Genomic DNA, 26,715 nt, shown 5'->3' with positions numbered 1-26,715 from the left:
CACTGGATATTTTGGTACAGAAGCTGCTTTTTATGTGCTTCTGTAGCACTCGGGGCACTCATGCTTCGCCTGAAGCAGCGGCGAAGCCTCCGCTTTCGTGCTGCGGTACCGCGGGGCAGTGCCGATCCGGATCGAGTCCGCGGCTCGAGGCAGTGTGAGCACAGCTGGGGTCCTGCTCCGTTAGCAGTCGGCGAGGCCATTCAGTAGAGATGGGTTTTGCAGCATATCCAGGCCACCTATTCAAATCCAGGCTCTTTTGGCACCCGTGAAATTGTCTGACAACTTGTGAGCGGGCACCGTGCCATGCAAGCAGATGGGCATGAATGTCCCGGCAGCCAAGAGCCTGGGATGTTCATCTGGCAGAGGGGAGCGAGAGCAGAGCTCCTCAGTGCTCATGTCCAAATGACTGGCCCTGCTGACGTTCCTACGGGAGGAGCAGGCATGGCAATGGTTTGGTTTGGGCGTGGGGTGTTTCACAGCAGAGATGAGACTCCCCACCCTTCATTCTCCCCCTGATTCCTGCTACTCCGTCACCAAAGACAAAGTTTCTGAGATGCTTTCAGCCTGAGCTCCCCATTTTGTTGGGGACAGCCAGCACCCAGCACTGTCCTGTGTCCTCCAGAGACTCACCTTGAAGGCAACAGCAAAGCAATTTTTCTTTAACTGCTTCTGCTAGGTGGTTTCCTATGAGAGGCTGGCTCTTGCCAGAAGTGAATGCTGAGATAAAAGGATTAAAACATCCTCTTCGAGGCTTCATAGAAATTGTCACAAGGGCTTTCTTTAAAACATAACTCCAGGGAAGGCCTTAATGCTTATCACCCCGAGGGGCAGCTTTTCTCACACAGGCATGCATTTTGTGATGATTGGCACATCATTAATTAACTGTTATTAATTAACCCCATAATCTGAAGGGATGGAGGGAGGAATTCCTTGCAGGCCTGGATCTCATCATTTCTTTGAACACCAGTCCCCTGTTCTGCTGCAATCTCAGGCTCGTCTGTCTTCGGGACCAAAGATGCTCATAAAGAAGGCAGGACTAATCAACAACCTTTAATAGCCCCCTCTTCAACCGTCTTCATCTACTGACAGCCGCAGTTCAGACATGATTTGCAGGAGCAAGACTATTTGTATCTATTACTCTGAGTTTAGAGGAAGAGAAGGGTGAAAAAAAATAGATTGGTTGTGGCCTTTCAGCTTCCCCTTGTTCCCTGTTGTGTAGGATGTGATGCTGTGAAGGATACAGGATCCATCTGTAATATAACGCTGGCTCTGTGTGTGGACAGTCACATACCTCCTTTTAGGTCGGCCGTGCTACGAAAGCCCAGAGTTAGGACAGAAAACCATTCTTTCCTCTCCATTTTAGCTCCAGCGTGGTAACCTCCCTACTGCACTCCATAGCCCAAGCCATGCTAAAGTGCTGAGCTGCATCCAGAACAGCAGCAGAAGGAACAAATTCTTCCCGTGCTGACTTCAGCAGGGCTTTGCTGGTGTCCTTGAAGACTTTGTTTTGCTCTGATCATTTTGAGCCAGCCCATATCTTCTGCCAGTTCTGCCTGGTGGCCTCTAACAATCTCATATGTCAGGCAGCAGCATGATTATAGCTTTATTTAACTAACTTTGTCTGCATTTCCCTTTCAAGGAGCAACAATGCAGCAATTCTGTAGACCACATTTAGTCTAAGAAAAGAATTGTCCTGTTTATCCATAAACAACAGATTCTTGGGGTAATGCCAATCTAGATAAGACAACAGTGGTGCTGATAATCCAATAGTCATAATCACTGATCAGTGCTTTGCTGTTGTTTTGGCAGGGTTTTGTGTCCAATATTGTTGACCCTATGCTTTTCCTATTATGTGCTGCATCCTTTGGCAGGAGAAAGACCTTCTAAGGGATCAGAATGGTACCTATATTGCAGGAGGTGCCTAATACCCATTATGTTTGGCATGGCTTGTTCCTTTTATTCAGGGTCGTATATCAGGGTTCATCCCTGCCATGCAGTTTCAGGCACAGCAGTATTAATCCTGCCATTTTGCATCTCAGCAATTGGGAACGGCCTCACGTTGCTGACATCTGAATTACATTTTTAACAACAATTTCCTTTGTTATATAAAGCGAGGCCAAAACAAACACTGGTATTGGAGGCTCACTTTCTGGTTTAAATAACACAGACCTTTAAATGGATAAGGGCTATGAATACTTTTTGTGTAGATACTGGTTTTGGGTTGTTTACTTGCTTGTTTGTGAAGGATTTTTTTCCTTTTTTTTCCGCTGCCAATGTTAGTCTATAACTCTTGATGCAGTAGGACAGTTTGGAAAAGCTCCCTGGTCCCTTTATCTAACTGTACTGTTATTAGATTATTGGATTCTCTCTTCTCTCCCTTCCCCTAAAAATTCACTCACTAAAAGGGTGAAATTGCAGTGTATTGGATTGCCTGATATTGCACCAGTTCTTTATTGCAATATCTTCTAGATTTTAATAGCTACAGGCCTTGAAACTATTTTGGTGTTACCAAAGACATTTAATATCTGTGAATTTACGGAAGGTATTTTCTGGCACTCAGCAATGACTCCAAAACCCCAAAGAATTACACTGAACAGCCCTGAATTTCAAAGCCTGACATCACTGCGAGCAAGGAATACAAATCCATCAACAGGAGCAGGATTTTAATTGCTTTTGAATGATTCTATAGAAATCTAAAATTGCTTTGTGGGATGAAAAAAGAATCCCCACTTTTATCTGTGAAGAGGTTTTAATTCTGGTGAATAAAATAAGTGGCTGCTGTAATAATACAAGATTTTTTCCCTCTGACTGTGTAGCTGTTCCTTCAGCCCCTGCCTGCTGGGATTTTATCCTTGAGCAGTGAGACATCGGAGTTCATCAGATATTATACGTGGCAATTGCCAAACCAGGAGAGGCTTTCTGGTGGCTGGAAGATTTGTCCTTCTGTTATGTTAGCTGTTAAAAAATGAGACCACCTGCATTCTTTTGCAATGTGACCTTCTCTAGCTGGTCATACACTGTGTTTTTTCTGTGATCTGATCTGATTTTAAGGGTAATCAAAAGGCCAACAGTGCTTTAAAACCCAATAATACCTTGACTCTTGCTTTACAGTTTTCTTTTCTTTTCTTTTTTTTATGAAAGGAACGAAAACCTCTGCAGACAGTTCTACATCTGGCTTAGCTTCTGGTTAAATGCATCCTCAGGGAGTGCTGGAAAATATTACTTCTCCTGTTTAGAAGAGAAGTAAATGAGTCATATTTTCCAAAATAGTTTTCAAGGAAAGGGATATCAGAAGTTGTCTGTATTTTACTGTTTAATAGATCTGGTGAATACTTAAAAATGGTCTGCATCACAAGAGAAACAACACCAGAGTGTGAATATTTCCATTGCCATGGCAAATGCCTTTACAGCTGTCATGTATCACGGGAGCAAGCGTCACTGAGCCCGCCCCAGGGACAGGGCAGGTTCTCATGATCCCTTCACTCTCCCACCCCTCTGTCATGTGTGCTGTCCCTTGGACTGGTGTGGAGACAGAGCCAGGCATTCTCCTGGTGTGAAGGGTGGAGGAGAGCAGCATGTCTCCTACCTTGGGCAGGTTTGCAGGCAGCACAGAAGGCTTTTTTCCCCTCCTTCGCCCCCTCAGTGGACTGTAAGAGGAGTCACGTCGGTCTTCAGGGGTCTGGGGCTAGTGCGTCTTTGTGGGCGCAGTGGAAGGACTCTCCTGGGTTTCAGAGGGAACCAGATCTGGCCTCTCATCTTATCTCAGCATTTCTATTTGTGAATGAGCTGGAGGAATCCCTTTCCCCTGACCTAGAATACTCAGGATGCCTGAGGGAGGAATCACAGAAAATGAGATATTTAGGGCCCTCAAACTGGAGACCACAGTGGAGATGGGGAGCCTGTCCCATCTCCTGCCTCTCCACGTGGCTCCTCACCAGAGGAACCCTTTCTGAAACCCTGAGCAAGCCTCAGCCCAGGCCAGGGCACGAAAAAGGTGCCATATCCCTCATCTCCACCCAAATCAACGTCACCAATACAGCTAAATCTTTCCAAAGGCTCTCAAGGACATTAACAGGCATCTTTCAAGTGGAGCCATAATAGGATCTAGTTCGGGTCAGCAATAACATTTCCTTAACCAAGTATTAAAAGTATTATTGAGCTTGTTATAGAGAGGAAAAAAATAAGACACTAGTATTTTATATTTTAATTAGCATTAAACTTACAAAAAGGTGATTGGTTGCAGCATCTGAAATTCTGCAGTGATATTTTTTCCTGTCATTTGGAGCATGTTGATACTAACATGTATTAAAGTACAGAAAACCTTCCTACTGAGGGCTTTAAAATATTTTTAATTATTTTCAGAAATAAACCTAGCCATTATTGTATTTTGAAGGACAATTATTTTGTCCTTCCTTGCATAACTACACATTTTAAAATACATTTTAAAATAATAATTTAAAAATTGTTTTTCTTCAAATTGACCATAACAAACCAGACAAACCTCCTCAGGATTAATTTTCCACCTAGCTGAAGAAATTAGCTGTTGCTTTCTCGCTCCCACCTCGAAGCCGTGCTAGAATGGTTACTTGGATACCCTACCTCTAAAGGATGTATGTGCTGAAGCAATTTAAATAGCCTGATTTGTCATCTAACTGCAGACATCATTAGCAAAGCATTATTTAGCTGAAACATTGTAGGCTGAACATGGATAACTCCTCTGTGTTGAGGAGAGGTTTAATTTAACCACCTTGTGACCAAATATTGCCGGTCTTGAGTGTGGAGCTGCAGCAAGTCTGGTGTGAGGAATACAAGCTGTATCTGGTTAGGAGATTCTTTTCCTGTGGTGTATAGGTGTATAACTATTGGAAATGTATTCTGCAGCAGGATGAAGACAGGCTCTTTCAAATTTGTTTTTTCAGATCTTCTGATTTGTTTATTTTGGGGCAAGGAGATAATTTTCATATGATGGGGAGGAGAGAAGGGAAGGAAATACAAGCCCGGCTTTTCCTTTTTTCCCTGTAACTTTTCTCCTTGTCACAGTCCCTGTTTCAATTTATTCCTCTGGTTATTGTCTCTGTTTTTAAAATGGCGATTCCATCCATCAGGATGGAAAGGGCCTTGTAAGCAGGTTTTTAAAAACAAGCTGGTGAAATTACAATGATGACTTGTAATTAATTTTACTGCAGATGATAGTGTGGAAAGCAGAAAATAGTGGCCTCCTCTGATAAATCCTGCATGTCAGAAGGCAGAAATAGTAATTTCCCTGGACTCTGCCTATGGAGCGTGGTCAGGGAGGTGGTCTGTGCATAACAAAAAGGAACACAAAACCGAATCTGAGCTTTAAAAAAAGGATTTTTTTAGTTCTCAGATCTCTTTTTTAGGTCTGGACTGAACCTAACATACCATTTTAAGGCTTTAACCAAAACCAGGTTATTTATTATTGATTCAAATCTAATTTGCAAAACTCAACTAGAGCCTGGAGATTTGTCAGGTAGGTTCAATAGACCTGCATCCTCCCATCTAAGCTAATTCTGCAGCTACAGCTGAATTGCAGGAGTATCACAATTGCATAGCTGCCACTTACATATTCCTGAACATCCTTCTTGGCAAATCAACTCCCAAATCGTGTTCAGGAATCATAGCCTTAATGAAGCACGGTTGCAACATATTCTGATGATCTATGGTGCAAGTCCTTTTCCTTTAGTCATAATTGATGTTACAAAATATTTTATGGCTTCTGTCATTAGTATTCCCAATTGGCTCAATCTACAATTTTTTTCATGCCATAAAAATGCTAAGAATTTGCTGATTAGCAGCAACAGTAGGGCATGTTTCTAGATTTATCAACATGGGATATTTTGGGTGGGTAAGGAGTCTTTTGTCTTTCAATTAAAATGTGTCTAGACACTCTTTTTGTTACAAATCTAGCAAAATGAAGATATTTCTGAGATAGTAATTAAATTCTTTCAGTGGCATACAGTCTGCTATGCACAAGGCTTCCGTATAATGAATATATTTATTTCTAGGAAATCTACAGTATTTTCCTTGCCATTTGTAGGGCTCGGCTTATAAATAATGCAGACCATGCTGTGCTGCTTTTCAGTTCATCCTAGGAAATTATGCCATTAAAAATGCCACAGTTCTTTCAGGCACACACAGACACAGCAGGTAAAGAGAATATTCATGTGATGAACAGTGACAGGAGCAGCATCAGCTAATACATAACCCTGCAAAGCACACCTCAGACGATGAAATTGTTTGCAGTAATTATAGCGTGGAATGAGACTGTTGTTTAACTTAACATCATGGCAATCAAACTATGATCCATCAAAGCAGGCTCTGAATTTGTAACCCAGGGTTAGGACTCGGAGGTGCAAAATAAGGGGAAGTGAAATGAAGAGCTCAGGAGCCTCCCTTGCCACCCCAAACACGCACAGTCAATAAGCGAGATGAAAATGAATCGTCATTTGAGCAGTTTTGGCAATAAAAGGTCCCCATAAATTCCTCACAGACTTGTTTTTGTTTGTGAGCACACGTTGCTATTTGAAATCTGCCATTCAGATGTTTTGTTCTGCAAAAACAGTGGTTGCTCTTGCAGCGCTCAGACAGCAAAGATCATCCGTTGTGTAAAAGCACAGTTGTGTCCCATTGCTTAGTAAGGTAAGAGTGTTTTGTGTGTTTAAGAAGGAAAATTTACTGTCTACTATTTGTAGGCATCACTTATGCATAAGCAGAGCTTTAGTACGTGTTGCAAATGGAAATCAAGTACATGATGTGCCTGGAAGGAGTTTATCTAACTATTTATGGGCTGATCACATTTTGAGCTAGAACTGTCTTGGTTATTTTTAGTTGAATAACGTTACATTAGTAGTTGCGTTTATAAAGAAGCAAGAAAATTCTCCTGCAATTCACAGACCTTTCTTGGTGAGTCTCATTCCAAACTTTAATGTCCCCACTCTCAGTGTCCCTGGAGGAGAAGCTGAATCCCTAATACCATAGGGCTGCCCGTCTAATTGCGGATCAGAGTTGCTGCTCAGAGGCAGACTTTAAACTCCCACAAAGCAGCTTTGTGTGTCTTTGTGCATTTCCTTCTTCGCTCCCAGCTGTGTGCAGAGCACTTGAATGGGTTTTGCCAACTTGGAGCCAGCCACTCTGGTTTGGAAGTGGACTGTGTCTGCTCTCTGGCAACCCAGGTTAGGTTTTCCCTTCTGTCAAAGGTGGTACCCACGTGAAGTGCATGTGTTTGGCCAGTGGTTTTGGAAGAGATTAGTTTTCAGAGTTGGAGTTGGGTGTAACTGGTACAAAAGGACTTTGTACAGGAGTGAATTCAGCTGAGCACAAGGCTTGTGTTGAAAAGTTTTTGCTGGATTTCTCAGAATAAGTCAAAAAGACAAAAAAATCTCACTGTCTTTGAAAAAAAGCCTCAATCTGCTTTCTCATCTTTATTTTCATGATAAAAAATCAACAATTTCAGGAGGTTGCTCTTTGATATGCCTGTTGAAAGAAGTTCCAATAACTTTAGAGATGCAGATGTAAAACATAGCTACAGCACATCATTAACATGAGTCACTATTCCTTCATTCTAAAGAAAAAGGAATGGAAAACCATTAAAACTCATGAAATAATAAGGCAGAAGCATATAATTTAATACGGTCATCTATTTGGAAATGTGCATTGTGCATAAATAATCAGACGTATCAGCAGGGAATCTGCAGCCGTCTAACAAGTAAGTTGTTTTGCAATTGCCATCTGACCTGTAGATAAGTGGAAACAATGTCTTCATTAAACTTACAGAACTGAATATTGATCATTAGCAAAACCAGCACTGCAAGCTGCAAGGGAAGTCCTGCTATGTCCCCGGGAGCTATGTGCATGTACCTAATAGCAGGATTTAACTATTGAGGTCATATCAAAAATAGATCTGCTGTTTGGCCACAGTGCTTACTGGCCTGCTACAAAGGCAATCGGATTTAGGATGTAGTTTAAAGACTTATTGTATGTCGGGGGAAGAAAAGGTGTGTCTGGAAATATGTCCTAAAGGACTTGACTTCACAGGCAGTGTCCAATAAAAAGTCTTTAGTGGGGATGAACTGGGCTTTTAGTGAGGATGAACGTTGTACTGAATGGACTTTCTTAGAGGCTGACTCACTCCATCTCTCCGCCATCCTTTCCAGTAAGCTATGAAGCAACCTGTACTAGTGAAGAGCTTTTGGAAACTGTGTTTTCCAACCCTGCCTGAGACTGCTTTAGCCTGGTCTAATCTCTACAGGTTTCTCCAGTTTGTTCTCTTTTCCTTTTATTTTCTCCTTCAGGTGTAAAAGATTAAGAACAATTGACTGTTTAATTTTTATAGGACTTTATGGAAGGGGGTTTTTTGGCTTTCAGTGTTTGCACTACTCTGTCATCTGCTCCCTGTTAGTGGAGATGGACTAGAGGTGGGGGCAGGAAGTGGCAATGCCTCGAGATTCCTGGGGCAGTCCATCTCACAGTCTCAGATGGCGCAGTAGTTATGTAGGTGAAATCACCGTTTTAAAGAATTTGATTGATCTAATGGTCTGGCACCAGTGTATGTGATGTTGGAAATCAAAGGGTGAAGCTAATATTTTTAAAGATGTGACTAAAAAGATCTATATATGTGTAGAAAATGGAATGGCAAATTTAATCTTGCTTTGCACCTTTGGATCATTTTGCAGTTCCTGTAGGCAAGCAATGAACCCACTTTATTTTGTTTCCTTTGTTTTCGTCTTCTACTTGTTTCAACCAGTAAGCCAATTCAGTCAGAAAGTAGTCTGACTGTCTGCAAATAATCCTTTCTTGACATTCATATTGCTGTTGAGCATTTCTGTCAATACAGTCATTGCCTGTGAGCTGCACTGAAAACAGTGCCCAGGAAAAAAAAAAAAACAGTTTTCATTCTTACTGATATTTGTGATCAAGTGAAGATCTTCCCTCAACTTTACTGGAATTTACTCAGGCATTTGGTAATAGTAGCCTACTGGAGATTGCTAAGGAGGGAACTCAAGGGACCTGTAATAAAACGCAAGAATATGGCTTTCATATTCTTTTTTTTATCCAAGATCTCAGTCCTGTAAGTGTCAGACACACAGTGTGCTTTGGACAGAGTTGAAATTCCGATGTTAATTTAAGACTCTTCTACTCCCGCTCTTGCTTCATCCTGCAATATCCACTTCGATATCAGCAAGAGCTGTGGAAAATGTCATGGACTTATTTAAACTAAACACTAAAAACAGAGGTTATGTCTTCTGTCCCCCACATCCAGGCATGGACAGGAATGAGGTCTTTGCTGTCACAGACAGCTCATTTAATTGTTCAATCTGCGTCTGCTCCACACTCCACTGAAGTCAATGGGAGGCTTTTCCCGGGACTTTGCTGGCCTTTAAATTTGAGTATGGGCAGGTCAGGTCCCAGTTTATGAACTGGCTCTGTCCTTCCTGATCCAGTTCACCTTGAACTCAATGGGACTCCTTTCACTGAGTAGAAGGAAAGTTGGATCAGACCCAGAGAAAAACAGTGAGCGCTGAGGGAATGAGATGATGAAGTCCAATGATTAAATCGTGATCGCTTTGCTCCACCATACAGTTATCCTCACAGTTCATATTAAAAGGGAGGAAAACTGAAATATAAGTGTCTGTGGCTTTAGGAAAAACAGTCCTCTCTTTGAAACGAGTCTTCCACAAAACTCCTGTGGGCTGTGCACACACATATCTATTGCACGGTAGATAAGCTTCGTATTTTGCAGACATTTAAATACAGTTAAAAATTCAAGGAGAGGTAACCAGACATGCACCGTTAGAGAAAAGCAGCTGCATGTCGTAAATCAGCTCCATAAAAAAAAAAAAAAAATTGGCAACAGTGTCGTTGCACTAAAGGTTTTACTCTACATCTCTTGCAGATTTTTTCCTCCCTTCTCTTGTCCTCTACTCTTGTCTTTTTTTTCTTCTGCTGTTTTTTCTAAGCTTCGCTTTTATTGTCAGCCCTCATGTACTTTATTGCAATCTCCCCTTTATCTTACCAAGCAAACTCACCATACGTAAGCTTGTAAATTTAAATTAGCTGAAACTGATTTCTAAGTCTTGCGAAGGGAAGCACGCCTGTTTCACATTGAAAACTAACTCAGCTGAGGCTCTCTGGTGAAAAGTATTCCCCTCTGTATGCCTGTACACACACAGATACACACAGACGTATACCCTTCTTTATCTTCACTCCAGGTTTGAGTGGATGTGTTTTTGTGATCCACCAAGCATGAATATTTCTGTGCACCTTGAGCATGGGAGTTCACTGAACGCATTGCGCTTGGTGGGAGATGTTTATATAAAACAGCAATTGCCCTGAGCAGCCGAGCCAGCGAGTGTCCTTCTTCCCTTGAAGTGCCGTGAAGCAGTTCCCCTAACATCCTTGGGCTCTTTATTTTTTCCTGTGGGATATTTGTCAGGGATTTCAATAGGTCTTTTTTTTTATTTAAGAAGAGCAGGTTAGGCCAATACTGAGCCCTTTTGAAATCCTGCATCTACTGTTCTTTTCAGTGATGCTCCTCAGAACCTCCACCTCCATTTTTTTCATAAAATGCTGTGCCTGTAACTAGGATTAAAGGAGGAGAGGGATAATGCTCTGTGGAGAGTGGGGACTGCTCTTGCAGCCCCCAGCAGCAGGGCCCATGTGGAGGCTGGGAGGTTAAAATCCTCCTTCTCAGTGGAGATGCAGAAGAGGTAAGAGATGCTAATACAGCTTGATTTTCCCTGGGGAGTAACACAGTGACTCTTCGTGGGCTGCGGAGCGTTAACCCACCCTTTATCCAGATGGTTGCAAGCTAAAAGGACCCTGATGTGTAATTTCCAATGTAATTTGTGACTCGTGATGCCCTTAATATAAAATGGGGATTAGTGGTGGGGGCTTCCAGCCTGGAAGAGGACAAGTTTAGAGAGAAAGTAAAGTTTTTTATAGTTTTGTAAAGCAGCACAATTAACTTGTGAAATGGCTACAGAAAAGGGCTCCCAACCCAGTACACTCTTACTCACTCAATAAATGAACAACCAAGGTTGAGAAAGATAGAATTAGTTAATTCAGATATAGCAGGGGAGTGAAATGTTTGGGTTAATACTACGACAGTCCATGGATTCTTTCTTCTTGAAAAGTTAGGGCATCCTCTGACTGAGGCTGAGAAATGCTGTTCCCAAGTGCTCAAAAGGTTTAGGAGCATCCTGGAGTATTTGCACTTATAAATCACCTTGGCAGCTGTAGGTCAGAAAGTAACTCTCTGAGAAATGCTGAAAATGGCAAAGTGGTGATGTCAGCACATTCCCAAACATATAACACTTTGCAGAAGGGAATAACCCAGGTGGGACACGTGTCTGCCAGGGGAAATCAGCTTCAGAGATTGATCAGCCACTGGATTTTGCAGCAGGACAGGGCCAGTGCCCATGCACAGCCGGGGAATGGTCAGCAACAAAGCGCTGTTCTGTACTCCTTGTTTAGGAAAAACCCTCATTGGGAAGAAAATACATTAAAAAATGGAAGTTTACCCATGAACTGCAGAACCAGTTTAGGGCAAAGAGTAAGTTAGACATCCTTCACAGAGATCGTGTTTGCTGCCAGGAGGAGTAGTAAGGAGACAGGAGTAAATAAATAAAATAAAATAAATTTAAAAAGAGAGAGGTGCCATAGTTTGCTTTATTAGAGCAATGAAATACTACACCATATCAAAGCGATTCCCATTTCTTTTGTAACCACAAAGTAGTCTGAAACAGGCAATTACACCGTCTTTCCAGCTCAGAGAGGTACATCACCCTTTGCCACACATTAAGGAATGTTAATAGCAGCGGTAAGGCAAGTTCAGGGGTGTGTGCGCTGTATTGGGAAATCACACCTCCGAGGAATTAGAAACACTCAGCCCTGGGGAGCAATTACCTCACAGTAACCACATGCCTGCTGGCCTCAGTGGCATAATTATGGAAGATTCTCAGGATTTTGGGATTGAAACAAGCTTGAAAAGCAAAACTTGCAGTTCTCCTGGGGTGAATGTGCCCCTCAGGCCAGCAGAAAGACTGCGCACCGGCACATCCTCTGGACCCCTATGTGGGCACTCCTGTGGGGGCACTCATGTAGTGGCTTGAGCTGAGCTGTCCCCTGGCACTCAGAAGATCTGGGGTTTGCAGGAGGAAATTGCACAAGATGCTTTGCTGTTCTGGTCCCCTGTTTCTCAGTTTGTACTGGATGTGAGAACAGTATGCAGAGTTTGAGATTCGTAGCTGGTAAAAGCAGCTTGCTGTACAAATGAGAATTTCATGCTCTTTTTCTTTTAATGTATGGGTGTACACATACATACCATGTAGGCTCTGTCCTATTAATGATTTTGATGGTAATTATTTATCTGCAAAATCTTGGGCACTTAACTCAGTGCAATTCAGTATCCAGTAGCTCTCGAATGGTAAACTGTAAATAAAAAGCCAAAAATGTTTGATTTCTGCATGAGTAGGTGGGAAGGGAGGAGCGAGCGTGCCCTAAGTTAGCATGGTTACTCCTTTGGGGTCCTTGGGAAAGTTCAGCTCCCCTACATGAATGCAGATATATAGGTCACCCATGACACAAAACAGTGAAATTTCAAAGGATTTTTCACCTTCATAGCTGTAGTCTGACCATCCTTTTATTTATTCTTCCAAGCCTCAATAAAATTACAGTCTCATTGTATGGCTGATAGAGAGGTATGATTATATTAGGTTTTATCCCTATTATATAATCTTAAGAACTGCAAACATTTTATTTGAGAAAGACAGAGGAGAAATTCAAACTCTGAACTACAAACTGAAAGAGGGAGCCTGTACCAAATGGGCTTAATACAGGTGCAAACACTGTGGTGCTTCTGATTGTGTCAATATTCAGTCCAAACAACTTCTTCCACTTGGGCTGGAGAGGAAAATGTTGGGTCTGTATTGCTCATACATACTGCCTGGGGCCCTTCAGCCCATTCGTGTACCCGACACAGCTCAAACGGCGTTTCTGGAACACGAGAGCTCATAAAAGTTGTCTGCGCTTTTGTAGATCTATTTGTATTTCCCTATGTGGGGCAGGAGTAACATTGAAAGACAGGATTTGAGTCTTATTTCTGGTTAGTCTGGCAATATAAGAAAAGTATTTTTTTTTAATGTTTGTTTAGAGGAGTTGCAGTGCTTTGTGTGGTGCAGTTATTCGGGTACAAGGAGTCTTGAGCACACCTAGGACCTGCAGACCTCAGTGTCCACGTGAAGGGTGACATCTGGAATGTACCAAAGCCTGTGGCCAAACTGACTTGTACTTTTGGCAGAATGACACATTTTTTCCCAAACTAGTTGTTATTGGGGGTGGAAGAAGAAGGAAAAAACAACTGTGAGTCTGGAAGTGGATGGGGTGAGCGGCCAGAGCTGCTGCGGGGATCTGGTGCTTATCACTGGCTTGTTCTTGCAAAGTGCTGAGCACAAAAGAGCTCCAAGGAAGTATTAAGTCTATGCTTGACTGTCAAGGACACACATAGTTCACTGGCTATATGTGTGCCCAAAGTTAAGCATGTGCTTAATGAGGCTAGAGCGCTTTGCTTAGGGCAGAACTGAATCCTTAATAGTTCCATGTTTTGCAGCTTTTGCTGAAAAACAAGGCTAATATTTTCCTGCTTCCTGGGAGATTTTGAGGACAAGCTTACTAGCATTCACGGTTCTCATAATAATGGGAAGGAAACTCATTAATAAAAAGGAAGAAGTTATGTATCAATACATCAGATTCGCAGTAATTACTTTTTCCAGCCTATTTGTAACTGGAATCTATTCTGAACCCTGGAATTTCAATGGCACATACATCACGTACAGTGAAAAGAAAAAATCCAACAAGCTGAAAGAAATTTGAGCTCTGCTATGCTTCTAATATGTTTAATGTTATTGTTCCATTAAATCCCTACCCTTAATGACCCCAGACATATTAAGTAACATTCTCAGGGCTGAAGAAATGCTTCAGACTTCTAATTTTACAGATATTTTTCCTCTTGTGCTCTCAGAGCTCTACAAATGTTATGTATTGAAAAAACCTCTGTAGAAAATATTCTGCAGTTTTTTTCCTGAAGAAAGGCTGAAAGTACCTGGGCTCACACTGAGCTCTGTTTGCATTGCCTGTTTTTTTCAAAAATATTTTTGCAGCTGTATTATTTTTCAGGATTGCAATTTATGGCTAGCAGACAATGTACAATAGAGCCTTCAAGGGATAAATCAAGGGGAAAGAGGACAGAAATCATGGGCTTGGCATGGCAAAAATTCTCACACCACTTGTTTAAGAGCCGTACAGGGGCAGAAAATACCGATAGTGATATAGTTTCTTAATGAAGATACCTTAAAGAAAGGCACGAAATATCATTGTAGCACTTCATTAATGATGTCTCCTGCTTATTTGATTGCTATGAGGCTTTTTTCTCCCTGCTGTGGCAACGGCAGTGACCCTATTAATGTTGGCACTGGGAACTGTTTTGTAGTGCTGTCAAGTACCTCTTAATCTTTCAACTCCTGATTGTCATCAGGTTTTTCTCTCAAAGATGAATCAAACCTTATTTCTGGGTTAAGAATTTTTTTATCTGCAAAGTAAATTAGTGACAGGAGCTTCCCAGAGCTGGCCTTTCTCTTCGTACCGTGACTCATTTGTTTTTCTGTACAAGCCCTGCTTTTTCTGGATAGTAGAAAAAAATTTCTAGCACCACCTAGCCACTGTGGCATCAAGATTCATCTATTCTCCATCCCCTATCCCCTCTTCCCACCAGCACCCCGAAAGAGGGAGAGGCAGATGAATTTGCAGCAAGTCCCACACACTGGCACACCTGCACTTCTGCATGCAGTACTGCCTCCTGTGTAATCAGCATACCAGTATGGATTATATACCTCCCTCTGGGCTCCCTGCGCAGAGGGTAGGGTTGTTTAAATCAAGGTATGAAGACCTGAGCTTCTAATTTTGGAAAAACACACTTCAATACCCACTGCTGACCAAAAAGCAGCCATGCGTGTCATTACTTACAACAGAAGCAGCCCTGTACATAGCTTACAAAAGTGGTTGTGAAAAGCATCTTTATTTCACTTACCCCAGCGTTCAGTTGTGCTGCTTTTTGGGAATAACTGAGATCAACCTCTGTCCCATAATGTTGGAAAAGCTCATCTCACCTCAAGTATTTTAAACTCTCTTGCTCTCTAACACTGTGCCTTCCTCTTAAATTTGAGATGTTTGTGAGGTGCAGGAGAAATAAAAGCAAATATTATGAAGAATGATCCTACTTGTCTGGTCACATCATGTCCAGTACCACAGCAGGTGATATTAGATATTGATGTACGTGTTGGATTAGACATTAAGTACGCCTATGTACATCAATCTAGAGTTTGGTAGCTCTGGAGCTCATCTCTCTGGTTTTGTATGGCTTACCTGCTTTTTAGAAGCATTTTATTTTGCTTTCTTTTCAGCCCTCTTCTAAATAATAACAGCAACAATAATATATATTTAATAATTAATAGTAAACAGAAGCAACCTGTGAATCTGAGCTCTGACCAGGCTGAGAGTGCAGCCCTCAGCGCAGGGACCCACCTCTCTTTAGCCAAATTCCCTGGGAGCCGGAAGGAGACTGCTGGCTGTCGCGCCAAAAAGCGCGGGTGGGGAAGACATCCTGACAAATGTGCTTACGCTAATATTTTTTTTCCATTTGCTTTTCCCATGGTGACAGGCAGCTACTTACTAGGCAGGGCTCGAAGTAATATTCTGAATTGCTGTAGGAAATTTTCCCAGTTGATCAAACTCTTATGTGTTTTGTGCTGATCAAAGATTCTCTTCATGTCTTATGTATCTGAAAGCACAAAAGAATGAATGAAAAAAAGCGCTATTTTCTTCTGTGCTGATAGACAATGAAATGATGATTGGTGAGATTACGCCTTGACTTTACTGTCAGCACAATGTCAGTGAAGGCAATGGTATAGAGAGGGTACTTTTTGAGATATTAATACCAAATCCAGATCAGTAGAATGAACAGAAAAGCCCCAAAGAAGAGGAAAACGTCTGGTTTTATTATTATTTTTATATTTTAGTGGAGAATAAAATGAATCTTTCGTATTCTTGGTTCATATTAGTTACCCTGATTATTCATCCTTTCATATCATATCTCCTTGTGTAGTCAGGAGTGGTAACTCATGTTCTGCTCAGGTGAAAATCTGCTTTTGTGTGTGTATGTATATATTATATATATATATATATATATACATCTCCTCCATGGGATGGCAGGAACCTTTCACTGGTGCTGCTCTGAGCAAGGGACTGGTTTTGCACAACCTATTCACAGACACCCTGATCTATGTAGAGGAATCAAAGGTTGCTTTGTTGTCTTCTAGAAACAGTGCTGGTTTTAAGGGGAAGAAAGTAGGCTTTCAAGGCTTTGGTGTTTTGGAGTTTTTAATGAATTAAAAATAAATGAATTGTGCTTAGTTAAGAAGAGGCCTCCTGAGCTGAGGAATGTGGTCTAAAGGCGTTAAGGCTTAATTTCCAGGTCTTGGCTTGAAGACTCTCTTCTCAGGAATGGGAGCCAGTTTTTCTGGCATGTCTATCACTTGTGTTCCTTCCTCCAGAAGGCACTCGGGTCAGCTGCAGCACATTTTACTGTGATGGTTTTGCCTTGATTGTGGAGTGAGGAGGAAAAGTGAGACTGGAATTCAGCAGAAGAGTAAGGCCAGCACATGGGGACAAGGAGGAGGTGGCTGTAGCCATGGGATTGTGAAAGGACATTTTGAAGATCGCGTTATAGCGACGTCTGTCAAGAATGGTTTAGGTCTAACTGATCTCACCCTGGGGCCAGGGAATGGGTTAGGTGACCTCCTGAGCCTTTTTTTTCTTTGACTCCACAACTGGAAATGGAAAGAAAACCCACCTTAATATACTGTTGTCCCTGTGAATTTTCTCTCCCTCTTCCCCCCACTAACCTCCTGTGCCAGGTAAAGATATTTATATATACAAATGCTCTTTTGGAAACTTATTGTCATTCTTTGAATCAGAATTTTGACTTATATTAAGCTAACTGGTCCTTGAGCATGTGCTGTTGTCAAGCTCTCTTTGTCTGCTTGGGAGAAAAGCACTCCGGGGCTGACATGCAATAGCATGATCTCGGTATTTATCCTTTTGGCTGTTTGCTAATTATTCCTATTGCTATCACATCCCTGTGCGAATTTCTGTCTTTCTGCCACAGTAAATATTCTCTCATTTTTTCTAGCTGCAGAAATGCTAGTTAGATGGGAGAAGCCTGAGTATCCTGCAGAGGCCCATATTGTCATTTGGATGATAGCGGTGGAACAGGCCAAACATCCTTTCTGTATCACTTGAATTGCATGTCTTTGCATTCCTGGATTGGCTGCTCATTGTCTGGACCATATTCTACTCTTGTAAACAGCTCATGTCATTCCTGGGAGTGTTCTTTGTAGCAGAACGCTTTGATAAAGCCAAAGCCACCAGCTGCCAAGACTCCGTAAGGAGTCAGAAATAGGCACCAAATATCTTTGCTACTGTAGGTGTAGCTGCATTAACAATACCATTTGTCTTACTAAGGACTTACTAAGCCACTAAAATGTGTTATAAAATTAAGTGGCATTTTTTCCACCTGTTCTAACTGGTGCCAAACACATAGAAAGCACTCCCGGATGACAAGACTCTGCATGCAAAAGCTAAGTACCCTCCTAAGGACTGCAGCTGCCTCAGAGACGTCGTTTTTTTTCCACGGGCTGCCTCCTTCACTTAGAATAATAAGCTTTAGATTATCTCAGGGCACTCTAGATTCCCCTGCAGCACAATCCAATTTGACATGTGGGGGGTGGGGCAGGGAGAAAATCTTGCAAGCAGACACCGGACTTTCAGTCTGAGTTTTCCACAAGTACAAAGGAGCAGTTCATAGGCAAGAGTTGGGGAGATTTTATGCCTATCTGTGTGGGAAGAAAGGCTTTCCAGACTTGATAGAGCATCTGTGCTTTAGTTGCTTGCCAGAGCAAGGGGCTGTCTACAAAGCCCCACCGTGATGCTTCCAAATGCAAAAAGTCCCCAAGTCCCTCCCAGGCCACAAAGTAATTGAAACAGCAGCAAACTGCTGAGTGGCAGCCTTTTAGTCTTGAATTAACTATACGTTTAGGTACCACTGTATATTGACTGTTGAGCCTGCAATGCCAGGACAGGTATTTAAACACCTTAAATACTCCACAGGAAGAGTGGAAAGCTGCTTTCCAAAGGAGAAGAATAGTGGCCTATAACTGTCCGTAGACCCAGCTAATCTCCAGTTATCTGTTCTGATAGCCAAATTACACTCTTATCAATGTTGGTCATGTCCCTGCCAATGCAATTACCATGCCTCATTGGCCTGTTACGTCTCTTAGTGATTTTGCTGCTGGCTGGAGAGGGTCGAGGTCTCTGTCTGCAAAATGGTCCAACCCAAGCAAACCCACTCCCTGCTGTGGCAAAGCTCGTTGTTGTGATCCATAATCCTCCCTGCTCCCTGTAGCTGATTCCCCTGATTATGTGTCAGAACAGGAGTCCAACCTGTTTTTCGAATCAGCAGCACGTCCTTTCATTAGTTAAGGTACGCAGGTTTGACACAAAAGGTGTCTCTGAGATGTCTCTGGACTGCGAGATAGGAAGGCAGCATGTGTCTGTCAGGATAACGCTTGACTCAGAATGGGCTGTTTGCCCCGTTTTCTAGCTTTTTGGCTGCTGTACAGATAATAGGACCCCTCCGGAGCGGAGGAAGTCTGGCATTGAGGCAGGATTCTCTCGAGTAATACATGGCCTTGGTGGGTATTAATCCTGGTAATTTAGGCAGGTGCATGCGAGTGATGCTAGAAACTAAATATAGATTTCCTTGTTAAATGTTTAGTTTCTGTAACAGCATTTTCTGAAATGCCAGAGAGTCTGCAGAGCATACAGTCTCACTGTGGTGATAAGGTTCATAAACGGCAGAAAAAAAAGACCCAAAGAATTATTAATGTTGGGGTTTGGGGGTCAAGTAATTGGCCAAAAAATGTTTACAGAAACATTTAAGAAAATCTTGAGGTTTTGCAATTATTTCTGCACACAAATCACTACATTGGTTTATCCAAATACTACTGAACACCAAACCAGGTCCCAACCATAGCTAGGATGGAATTGAAATGCCAGATTTATTTCTGACTCTGTTCATTTATCGGAGTAGCTTTATTTCTTGTATTTGTAACCATGACTTGCTTTTCTAGCCACAAGATCAGGTCACAGTTGCATCTCATCTTGTGCCAATGCAAATGTGTCCCTGTCCTGTTTAAAATCATTCTTTACTTCCCATGTTTTCTCTCAGTTGTGCCATGGAAATTTTCATGGGCTTTGATTTCCCCTTAGTTCTTATTTCTCCTCTACTAGTGTTACCATGCTGATTTGTCTTTTCCTTACGCTGTAATTGGTCTGGTGCCACTGTGTAATTTTTAACTGTGTGCAGTATCAACAGACCTCCATCTGTCTCTCCTCCAGAGCTTCCCAGCCTGCCGTTATAAATATCTGCCAAATCCTTCTCCAAAGAGAGGATCACCAGATTCCAACTGTTTGCAAAATAAGAGATGCTGACAGAAATGCTCTCCCACCGCCTGCAACCTGTGCAGAACCTGTGTCCTGCACATTGTGAGATGTTTACTGCTGGCACTGAGGAGCTCTGACCGTTGCTTGTAATTTATTGTCCCTCAGAAGTGTACCCTTCTGCAGAGAGTTCAGCATATTGGTCTGTTTGCTCAAATATCTCATTATGTGTGTCATTTTATTAGAAAATAACCTTCAATATCCATCAGGTAATAAAAGCAAAATAACTTGAGGGTTGAGGGTTTTTTCCCTCTTTAAAATGCAATTCTGATTTAAAACATGCTGTGGGATGGATTGGTTCTAGTGTTGTTTTATAAGATACTTTACTTGACCTGGGTGGGACTCCTAGTGTATGCCCCTTTCCCAGCCTGCTGCTTAGAGAATGAGGGCCGGTTGCCATGATGTAGAGCTGGAGTAACTGATAGGACTTGCTGACTGTACATCCATGTTGCTGAGAGCCAAGTTTGATCTTCCACCTCTCTATACATATACATAAGAACAGATCATTAGAAGAATTAGCACAAACCAGGGAATGCATTGATTAGATTGTGCACGCTAAAAAATAGCAGCTTTTCTAACATGGGTAAATAAAATCATATATAAACACATATGGATAAAGTAAAAAATATAGATTATGATGTAGGTGCCCTTTTAACACTGTTAAAGCCATTCTCATAACAGTCCATTGATTCAAGGCTGTTAGGCTCATGTGGCTTTTTAAATTCAGTTGTGTACCTTAGGCTATGATCATCACATGTGTTAGCGTTTGCTGGTGGTACGGCAGCTTGCCGTGGCTGAGGAATTACCCACGAATCACTTTAGGTGCTGCTGCAGACACCAAGTTAACAATAAATGTATGTTTGAATAAAGCTCTTGCCAGCTAAAGTCAGATCCAAGGAGCAAGGTTCCTGTTCTATCTATGGGATATTGGAATAAGTCAGCAGAAAGGATTTTACAAGGTTATTTCAGGAGAGGGTTTCATGTTTGGATCTGCTGCATCTTAGTCGTGCAGAGGTTTGCAAAGGAACATACGGAATGTAAAGCAGCTTGGGGGTTTGATAAATCCTTTTTCCAGTCTACATTCAGAATAACCCAGTATTTCCAGGAGACAGAAAAGTGGGTACCATGCTTGTTTGACATGTGCATGGACCATGGGAACTATGGCTGGAGAGCGGTTTTCTGTAGATTAGTAGAGGGAAGCACCTGAAGCACCGAAGAAATTTGGGAGATTGTTTCATGTTGTCAGGTTTAAAAAATACCAATATTTTCACTGTCTAGATTGCACTGTGGATTTGGTGTCCATTTTTGAAGGTTTTAGGACAATCAGGTTCATGATTTTCTAGGAGGGTGTGCTACCACTTAATAATACATTATGACAGGAGAGAAATATGTACAAACAAGTCTAAGCCTGCAGGACAAGCTATACTTACTCCCAAATGAATAATATCCCCAGCCATTGCCGGGGGTGGCAGGGAGCAAATAGAAAAGTGAAATTAGAGAGACCGGACTATCCCGGCGGTGATGTGCTGACTGCCTGGCGTGTCGAGCTGGCAGCACAAAGGAGCTGGGCTGGGGGTATAGCTGTGCTTGCAAGATTGAGATCTAGCCCTTATTTAAGTCCAATATTCTGGAGCAAGATTTTCTTGTAAAGGAACAGCCATGATTTGTTTAAAGTCTTGGAGAGATAAAAAGCAGATGGCATTGATTAGCTAATTAGTAATATTTTCTGCAACTTATCAGCTTTGCTGATATCTGTAAAATTTGCAAAACCCTGGGATGAAGCTTTCTCTCTTTGATTTGTTGAAGAAATCAACTATTTTAAATTCTTCCCAACAGAAATATGTTAATCTTTTCCTTTGAATTTATATTCAGGGCTCATTTCTTCATTTTTGAGGGGAATATGCGCAACAAGGTTGCAGCGCTCCTAGCTGTTGTCTTGATTTCATGCTGTATTGTGTGACATGCCATAGGTTTCTAGCTCTTCCATATTGCTGTTTGTGGGCATGTTCCTTCCCCTTTTGCATTTATTATGGAGACAAAGCCAGGCTGACTTTTAGATTGTCTCCTTGTGAACCCTTTGCAGCCACAGCAGAGCCCTAGCAGGACTTCTGCCAAATGTTGGCCACCTCTGTGACCACTATTATGACAGTGGTCAGTGCTGTTTTGGTCAGAGCGTCGCTGGGGTGTTGGAGGCCTCTCTGGCCTTGAGTTACATTGCATACAAGACAGATATCTTGATGTTGTCTCTATGATGGTAATTGTTCATCATATAGTGCGAGACAGAGTACCTTACTAAGATATTAACATAAAGAAGAATGTCTAAGAAAGGATATCAGCCTTTCAGACCCCGCTGATTGGATAGCAAAGTCTTCACATAGCCAAAAAACATGAGACTTATCCAGTTTCTCCAGCAGTGCAAATACAGGAGGGCTCATGGGCAGATACCAGTCCTGGTACTCATGGTGGTGGGTGGACACAGCTTCAGACTCCCAACAAGCCCCATAATTAGGACTTACTGCGAATTCTCTGGAGGTTTGAGCTCTGCACCAGCACTACCCCAAAGCCTTTCATGCGACAGGATCCTGGTGCAGAAGCTGTATTTTAATTGCCAGTGTGTAGCGTGGGTGACACACGAGCTGTCAGCTGGCCACCTGTGACAGCAGGGAATGAGAAAGAGCTTTGTTTTTCTCTTCTAGGAAACTGTCCTCCCTTGCAGATGCTGTGCAGAACAGCTTTGCAGTGCTTATCTTCCATTTAAGACTTCAAAATAGGGCATGATCCAGGTTGAGGTGGGGGCCAGACATGATACTGGTCAACTGCCTGAGTTGTGCTCCATCCAAAGGCCATCAAGACTGCAAATTGCCTAAAGTGAGGGCAAGATTTGCCCCTCTGTTATACAGAGCTTTCTGTTTTCCATACAGGTCGGTGTTGAAGCTTTAGCCTTTCTATTTCCATCAGAATGACATTTTTTATTGGTTCTTAAACTGAAGAAACAACAAATCCTGCATCCTCTCTGGAGCACGGTCTTGTTAATGTTCTTTGAAACATGACATGTGTCGTGGCCGTCAAACTGCAATGATCCCATTTCTTCTGAAATGAGAAAAACATGTCACTTTTGGCTCTAAGTAATACAAAGGGAGAGTCATATTTTAGATACTGCATGGCTGCCAAAGATGAACAAAAAATGTTATTACTTTTGGAAATTTCATAATTACAGTTAATGATAATTTAATGAAATGACATTGCCTTCACCACTATCACTAATGAAATGTTTGAAAGTGATAAAACAGATCTTGTTAAATAGAGAGAGTGTCTTGAGTGGAATAGCTTTGTGACAGCAGCCTGCATGTGCAAGTCTTGGATTCATATTTTTTTGTTACAGTAGTTTACAAAAGAAGATAAAATGAAGGCTACATGGCAAATAACGCATGCATGAAGTATTTAAAGGCCTTCCATTAAGCAAACAATACTGAACTCCTGAATAACATGCTGTTGACCAAGTACGGCTTCTTAGAAATGCTAACCCTTCATTAAAACACTTTCCTTGTTTTTCTTTGCAGACAAACCAGAGAACAAGAAACCCCGCCTGACTTTTTTTATTTCTCAGATTATGAAAGACATAATGCAGAAATAGCAGCGTTTCATTTGGACAGGCAAGTAAAATGTATTTGCATTAAAAGAAAAGTGGAAATATTGTGATAAGTTTCTGCACTTGGCCAGCCCTGTAACTGAATTACTTTTTAAAAAGGGGAAAATGGAACAAAGGTGGGCAAGTGCCATGAATAAATGAAATGGTAGATGATGAAAGGGTGGATTAATAATTAGGAAACGTGACTTGCTCTGGGAATGAGAAACCTGGCAATAAGTAATTCTCAAAAGAAAGAGAAATTATATTGAAGAGAAGCTGAATTTCCCCTGTGATCTTGAAGTGGATATGGAGAGGACCCATCTCCTGGGGAGTATGTTGCATAAGTGTGATGGGAGGCTGGCTCACCCCAATTAGCTCCAGGGCATGCAAGTCCAAGCGAGACATGGGGAATGGTGTGAGTGTTCAGAGAGGATTAATTGAGATGGGGATAGAGTCCTGATTTCACAGCAAAAAGCTGGGGCCATCGCATATCAGGAGCATGTTTAGGCAACAAGTTAGTGGGAAGGCATGGGCAATGGTGGTCATCCCATGCTTCTGTAAGCTGAAAATGTACCCCCAGCCAAAGTTAGTGCAGGGTATGTTGGACACCTCAAGACTGAGAAGGGACTGCAGCCCTCTCAGTCTACCAAGATTAGGAATGGGAATTAATAATGAGTGATGAATTACTGGCTCAGTGTGGCTAGAAACCATGGCATTTCACAGGCTGAGTTAGAACTGAAGCATCTTTCACACCCTGGCGTGCCAAGAAACATCCTTTCAAAAGCTTGAAGCTTTGGAGCCACAAATTATTTGGGGGTACGTGTAATATTGCTGCCTTCTGGGTTGGTGGTTAGGATAAGGAAGCCTATCGGTGGGTGGCACACGACAGATTTGCCATTAAGAACGGTCCTGGTCAGATCCTTCAATGCTCTTCTGTATTTTATTGTTGTTGACCTTGGTGTTGATTCCTTCTGCTTTGTATTTTATATTGCCATTTTAAGCAGATGGTGCTGTAGGAAAAAACATTAATGGAGTTCCTGCAGGGAGGTATGTTAAATATCTACACATTAAGCAGAAAAAGCAGTTGCTACCCAATGTAGAAAATCTTATCAGCAGACAGAGGACATAAAAATCCCACCTATGGGGAGGCTTTGCATGGGGATTTTGCTCTTTTACTATATCTAATAACAATGCTTCATAGGGAGTTTTTAATGATCTACTAAGTCAAGGGAGTTTGGGGTAGAGAAGGCTCTTCACCCAGCCTTTGCCTGTGGGAAAATTTTTAGTCTCAGGGAGATTTTTTAGGTTGGTGTAAGGATATTAAAACAGAGAGAAGCATAAGCAAATAAATCAAACAAATACTAAGACTGTCAGAAGAAAAATTACTAGTATATGGTGTTTCTGGAAGAAAGAGGCTGAAATCCCATTCCTCAAGTCACTTAAAAAATTGGTGAGCAAAATGCATGCTGTAACAACCCTGAAGTAGCACAAAGTCAAAAATAGGTTTCTACTGTCTCCTATTTCTGGAATTCAATGTATCATCATTTTTTTCATGGAACAATGTGTCCCCATACTTTTCTGTATTTTGCATCTGCTCCATACTGTATAGGCAAGTCAGAGCTGATCATATGCAGGACATACTTTGTAATATAATATATTATACAAAGTATTATCCAGTGTAAAGTTGATGGGCTTTTTACTCCTTAAAGACCACAGATAAATGTGCCTTCAGAGTGTAATGAACCTTCCTAAAACCTATCACTATCATTATATTTTAATCCTTTACATAAGCTATGTCTTTTCTTTCTCTTCCAGGATCCTGGATTTCCGTCGTGTGCCACCAGTTGCAGGTAGACTGGTTAACATGACAAGGGAAATACGAGATGTTACTCGTGACAAGAAACTGTGGAGAACGTTTTTCATCTCACCAGGTAGTCTTGGAAATAACACTATATTCCTTCTATCCCGCCAAACACGTACTTAAGGGAACAATGTGTAGATTGCTTAATTGCTTAGATATTTCCAATAGAACTGTCTTCTAGACCGTTGAATAAAAATAAATGTGGAGACATAGCCTACAAAGAAGACTTTATTGTTTTGAATTGAGTGCCTTTTCCCCTTGACAAATTATCCGCAGAGACAGGCTTTTATGTTCACAAAAGCAATGTATTCATGAAATGTTTTATGTAGAGCAATTTCTAAAGCAGTTTCTTCTGTTGCTTTCAGTTTACCCAAAACCTTATTACTTAGCCCATTTGTTATTTAGACTTTTTTTCTCTACTGCAATGGGATCCGTCACTTCTGTTGGTCAGATGCATTTATTTCTCGGTTTTGACTGGAGGACCAAAACCTAATTTTCTCAGTCATGCACTTCAGTTTTTATTACAACAGGAGTTTCAAAAAAAAAAGAGTCAAGCAAACGGAGGTCTAACATATCCTGCTTCCAGCTCAAATTCTCTGCTGGGCAGAGGCCAGAGTAGAAGTGACTGGAATTGTTCCCAGTCCTCATTCTTGCTTTGAGGGCTGACCCCAGGAACCTGATACTACTCTTTGTTACTCTTCACTCTTTCACGATGTCTGGTGGCCCTAGCCAAGGGTGGAGCTCCACAGGGTGTGAATTTTACAAACACAGGGTAAAACCACTCCCTGCTCACCAGAATGTACTACTGGATTAGGTGAAGATGGGCAAAGGGTGGGAGAAAGTGGTATCATCTCTGTTTAGCATCTAGGATGCTGAGATGGAGAAATTAAGGCTCTGGGTTAAGGCACAAAAGTACATGCTTAAGTATGTTCTTAGAGAAACAATATATAGGGAAATGTTCCGTTTAAAGCATGTAGCTATGTTCCAGTGAGCTTAACTCATATTATTTCAGCTTCATGCAAACGTGTTTTGCTGAACTCAGGCTGTGACTTGTGTAACAGGCAATCTGGAGCAGAAATCTCCAGAGATCACTCTCTTGCTCTATGTGTGATGGGCCAGAAGCTCTTTATCCCGGATCCCCCAAGTCAAGATCCAAAGACTTAATTACAGTTTCTCCTGATGTAATTGTAATTGATTGCTGTTAGCTAGAAACGAGAGCCCTGTCATTGCAGAGCTTTCTCTCTTAAAATGTTTGTCACACTTTTGTGGTCACCAATAAAGTCATTATTATGGCTGTTATTTTTAACTTCGTATTTATGTTCAGCTCAACAGGACACGGTTGAGCAGACAGTTATTTATTCCAGTAACTTCACTTCTAAAATACATTACATAATTACAAAAGGTTTCATCTTACCCCGTGTGACGAGTGCTCCAATTTTACATGTACAGTCGTGATCACAGTGGCAACAGTGTTCACCAAACCTGATGTGCAGACATTTCTGCATGCTCCAGCTAGGCACTTGTGCCTCAGTCGCTTTCTCTCCCTCTCCCTCTCCCTCTCCCTCTCCCTCTCTGTCCAGTCTTTTTGGTTTTG

The 26,715-nt window shown here is 41.8% G+C and overlaps 1 protein-coding gene across 1 annotated transcript in view; it reads left to right on the top strand.

Moving 5' to 3' along the window:
* Positions 1-26,715, top strand: part of FAM20C (FAM20C golgi associated secretory pathway kinase) — a 58,259-nt gene that overhangs the window by 21,292 nt on the left and 10,252 nt on the right. Inside the window, exons 4-5 of the mRNA XM_086473048.1 lie at positions 23,193-23,285; positions 25,076-25,191. Coding sequence (XP_086329174.1) covers positions 23,193-23,285; positions 25,076-25,191 — 209 coding nt within the window. The remainder of the gene's footprint in view (positions 1-23,192; positions 23,286-25,075; positions 25,192-26,715) is intronic.

This window comes from Leptosomus discolor, chromosome 14 (assembly GCF_034619465.1).
Source record: "Leptosomus discolor isolate bLepDis1 chromosome 14, bLepDis1.hap2, whole genome shotgun sequence".
In the NCBI taxonomy this organism is placed as follows: Eukaryota; Metazoa; Chordata; class Aves; order Leptosomiformes; family Leptosomidae; genus Leptosomus; species Leptosomus discolor.
This window is presented reverse-complemented; position numbering and strand designations above follow the sequence as displayed.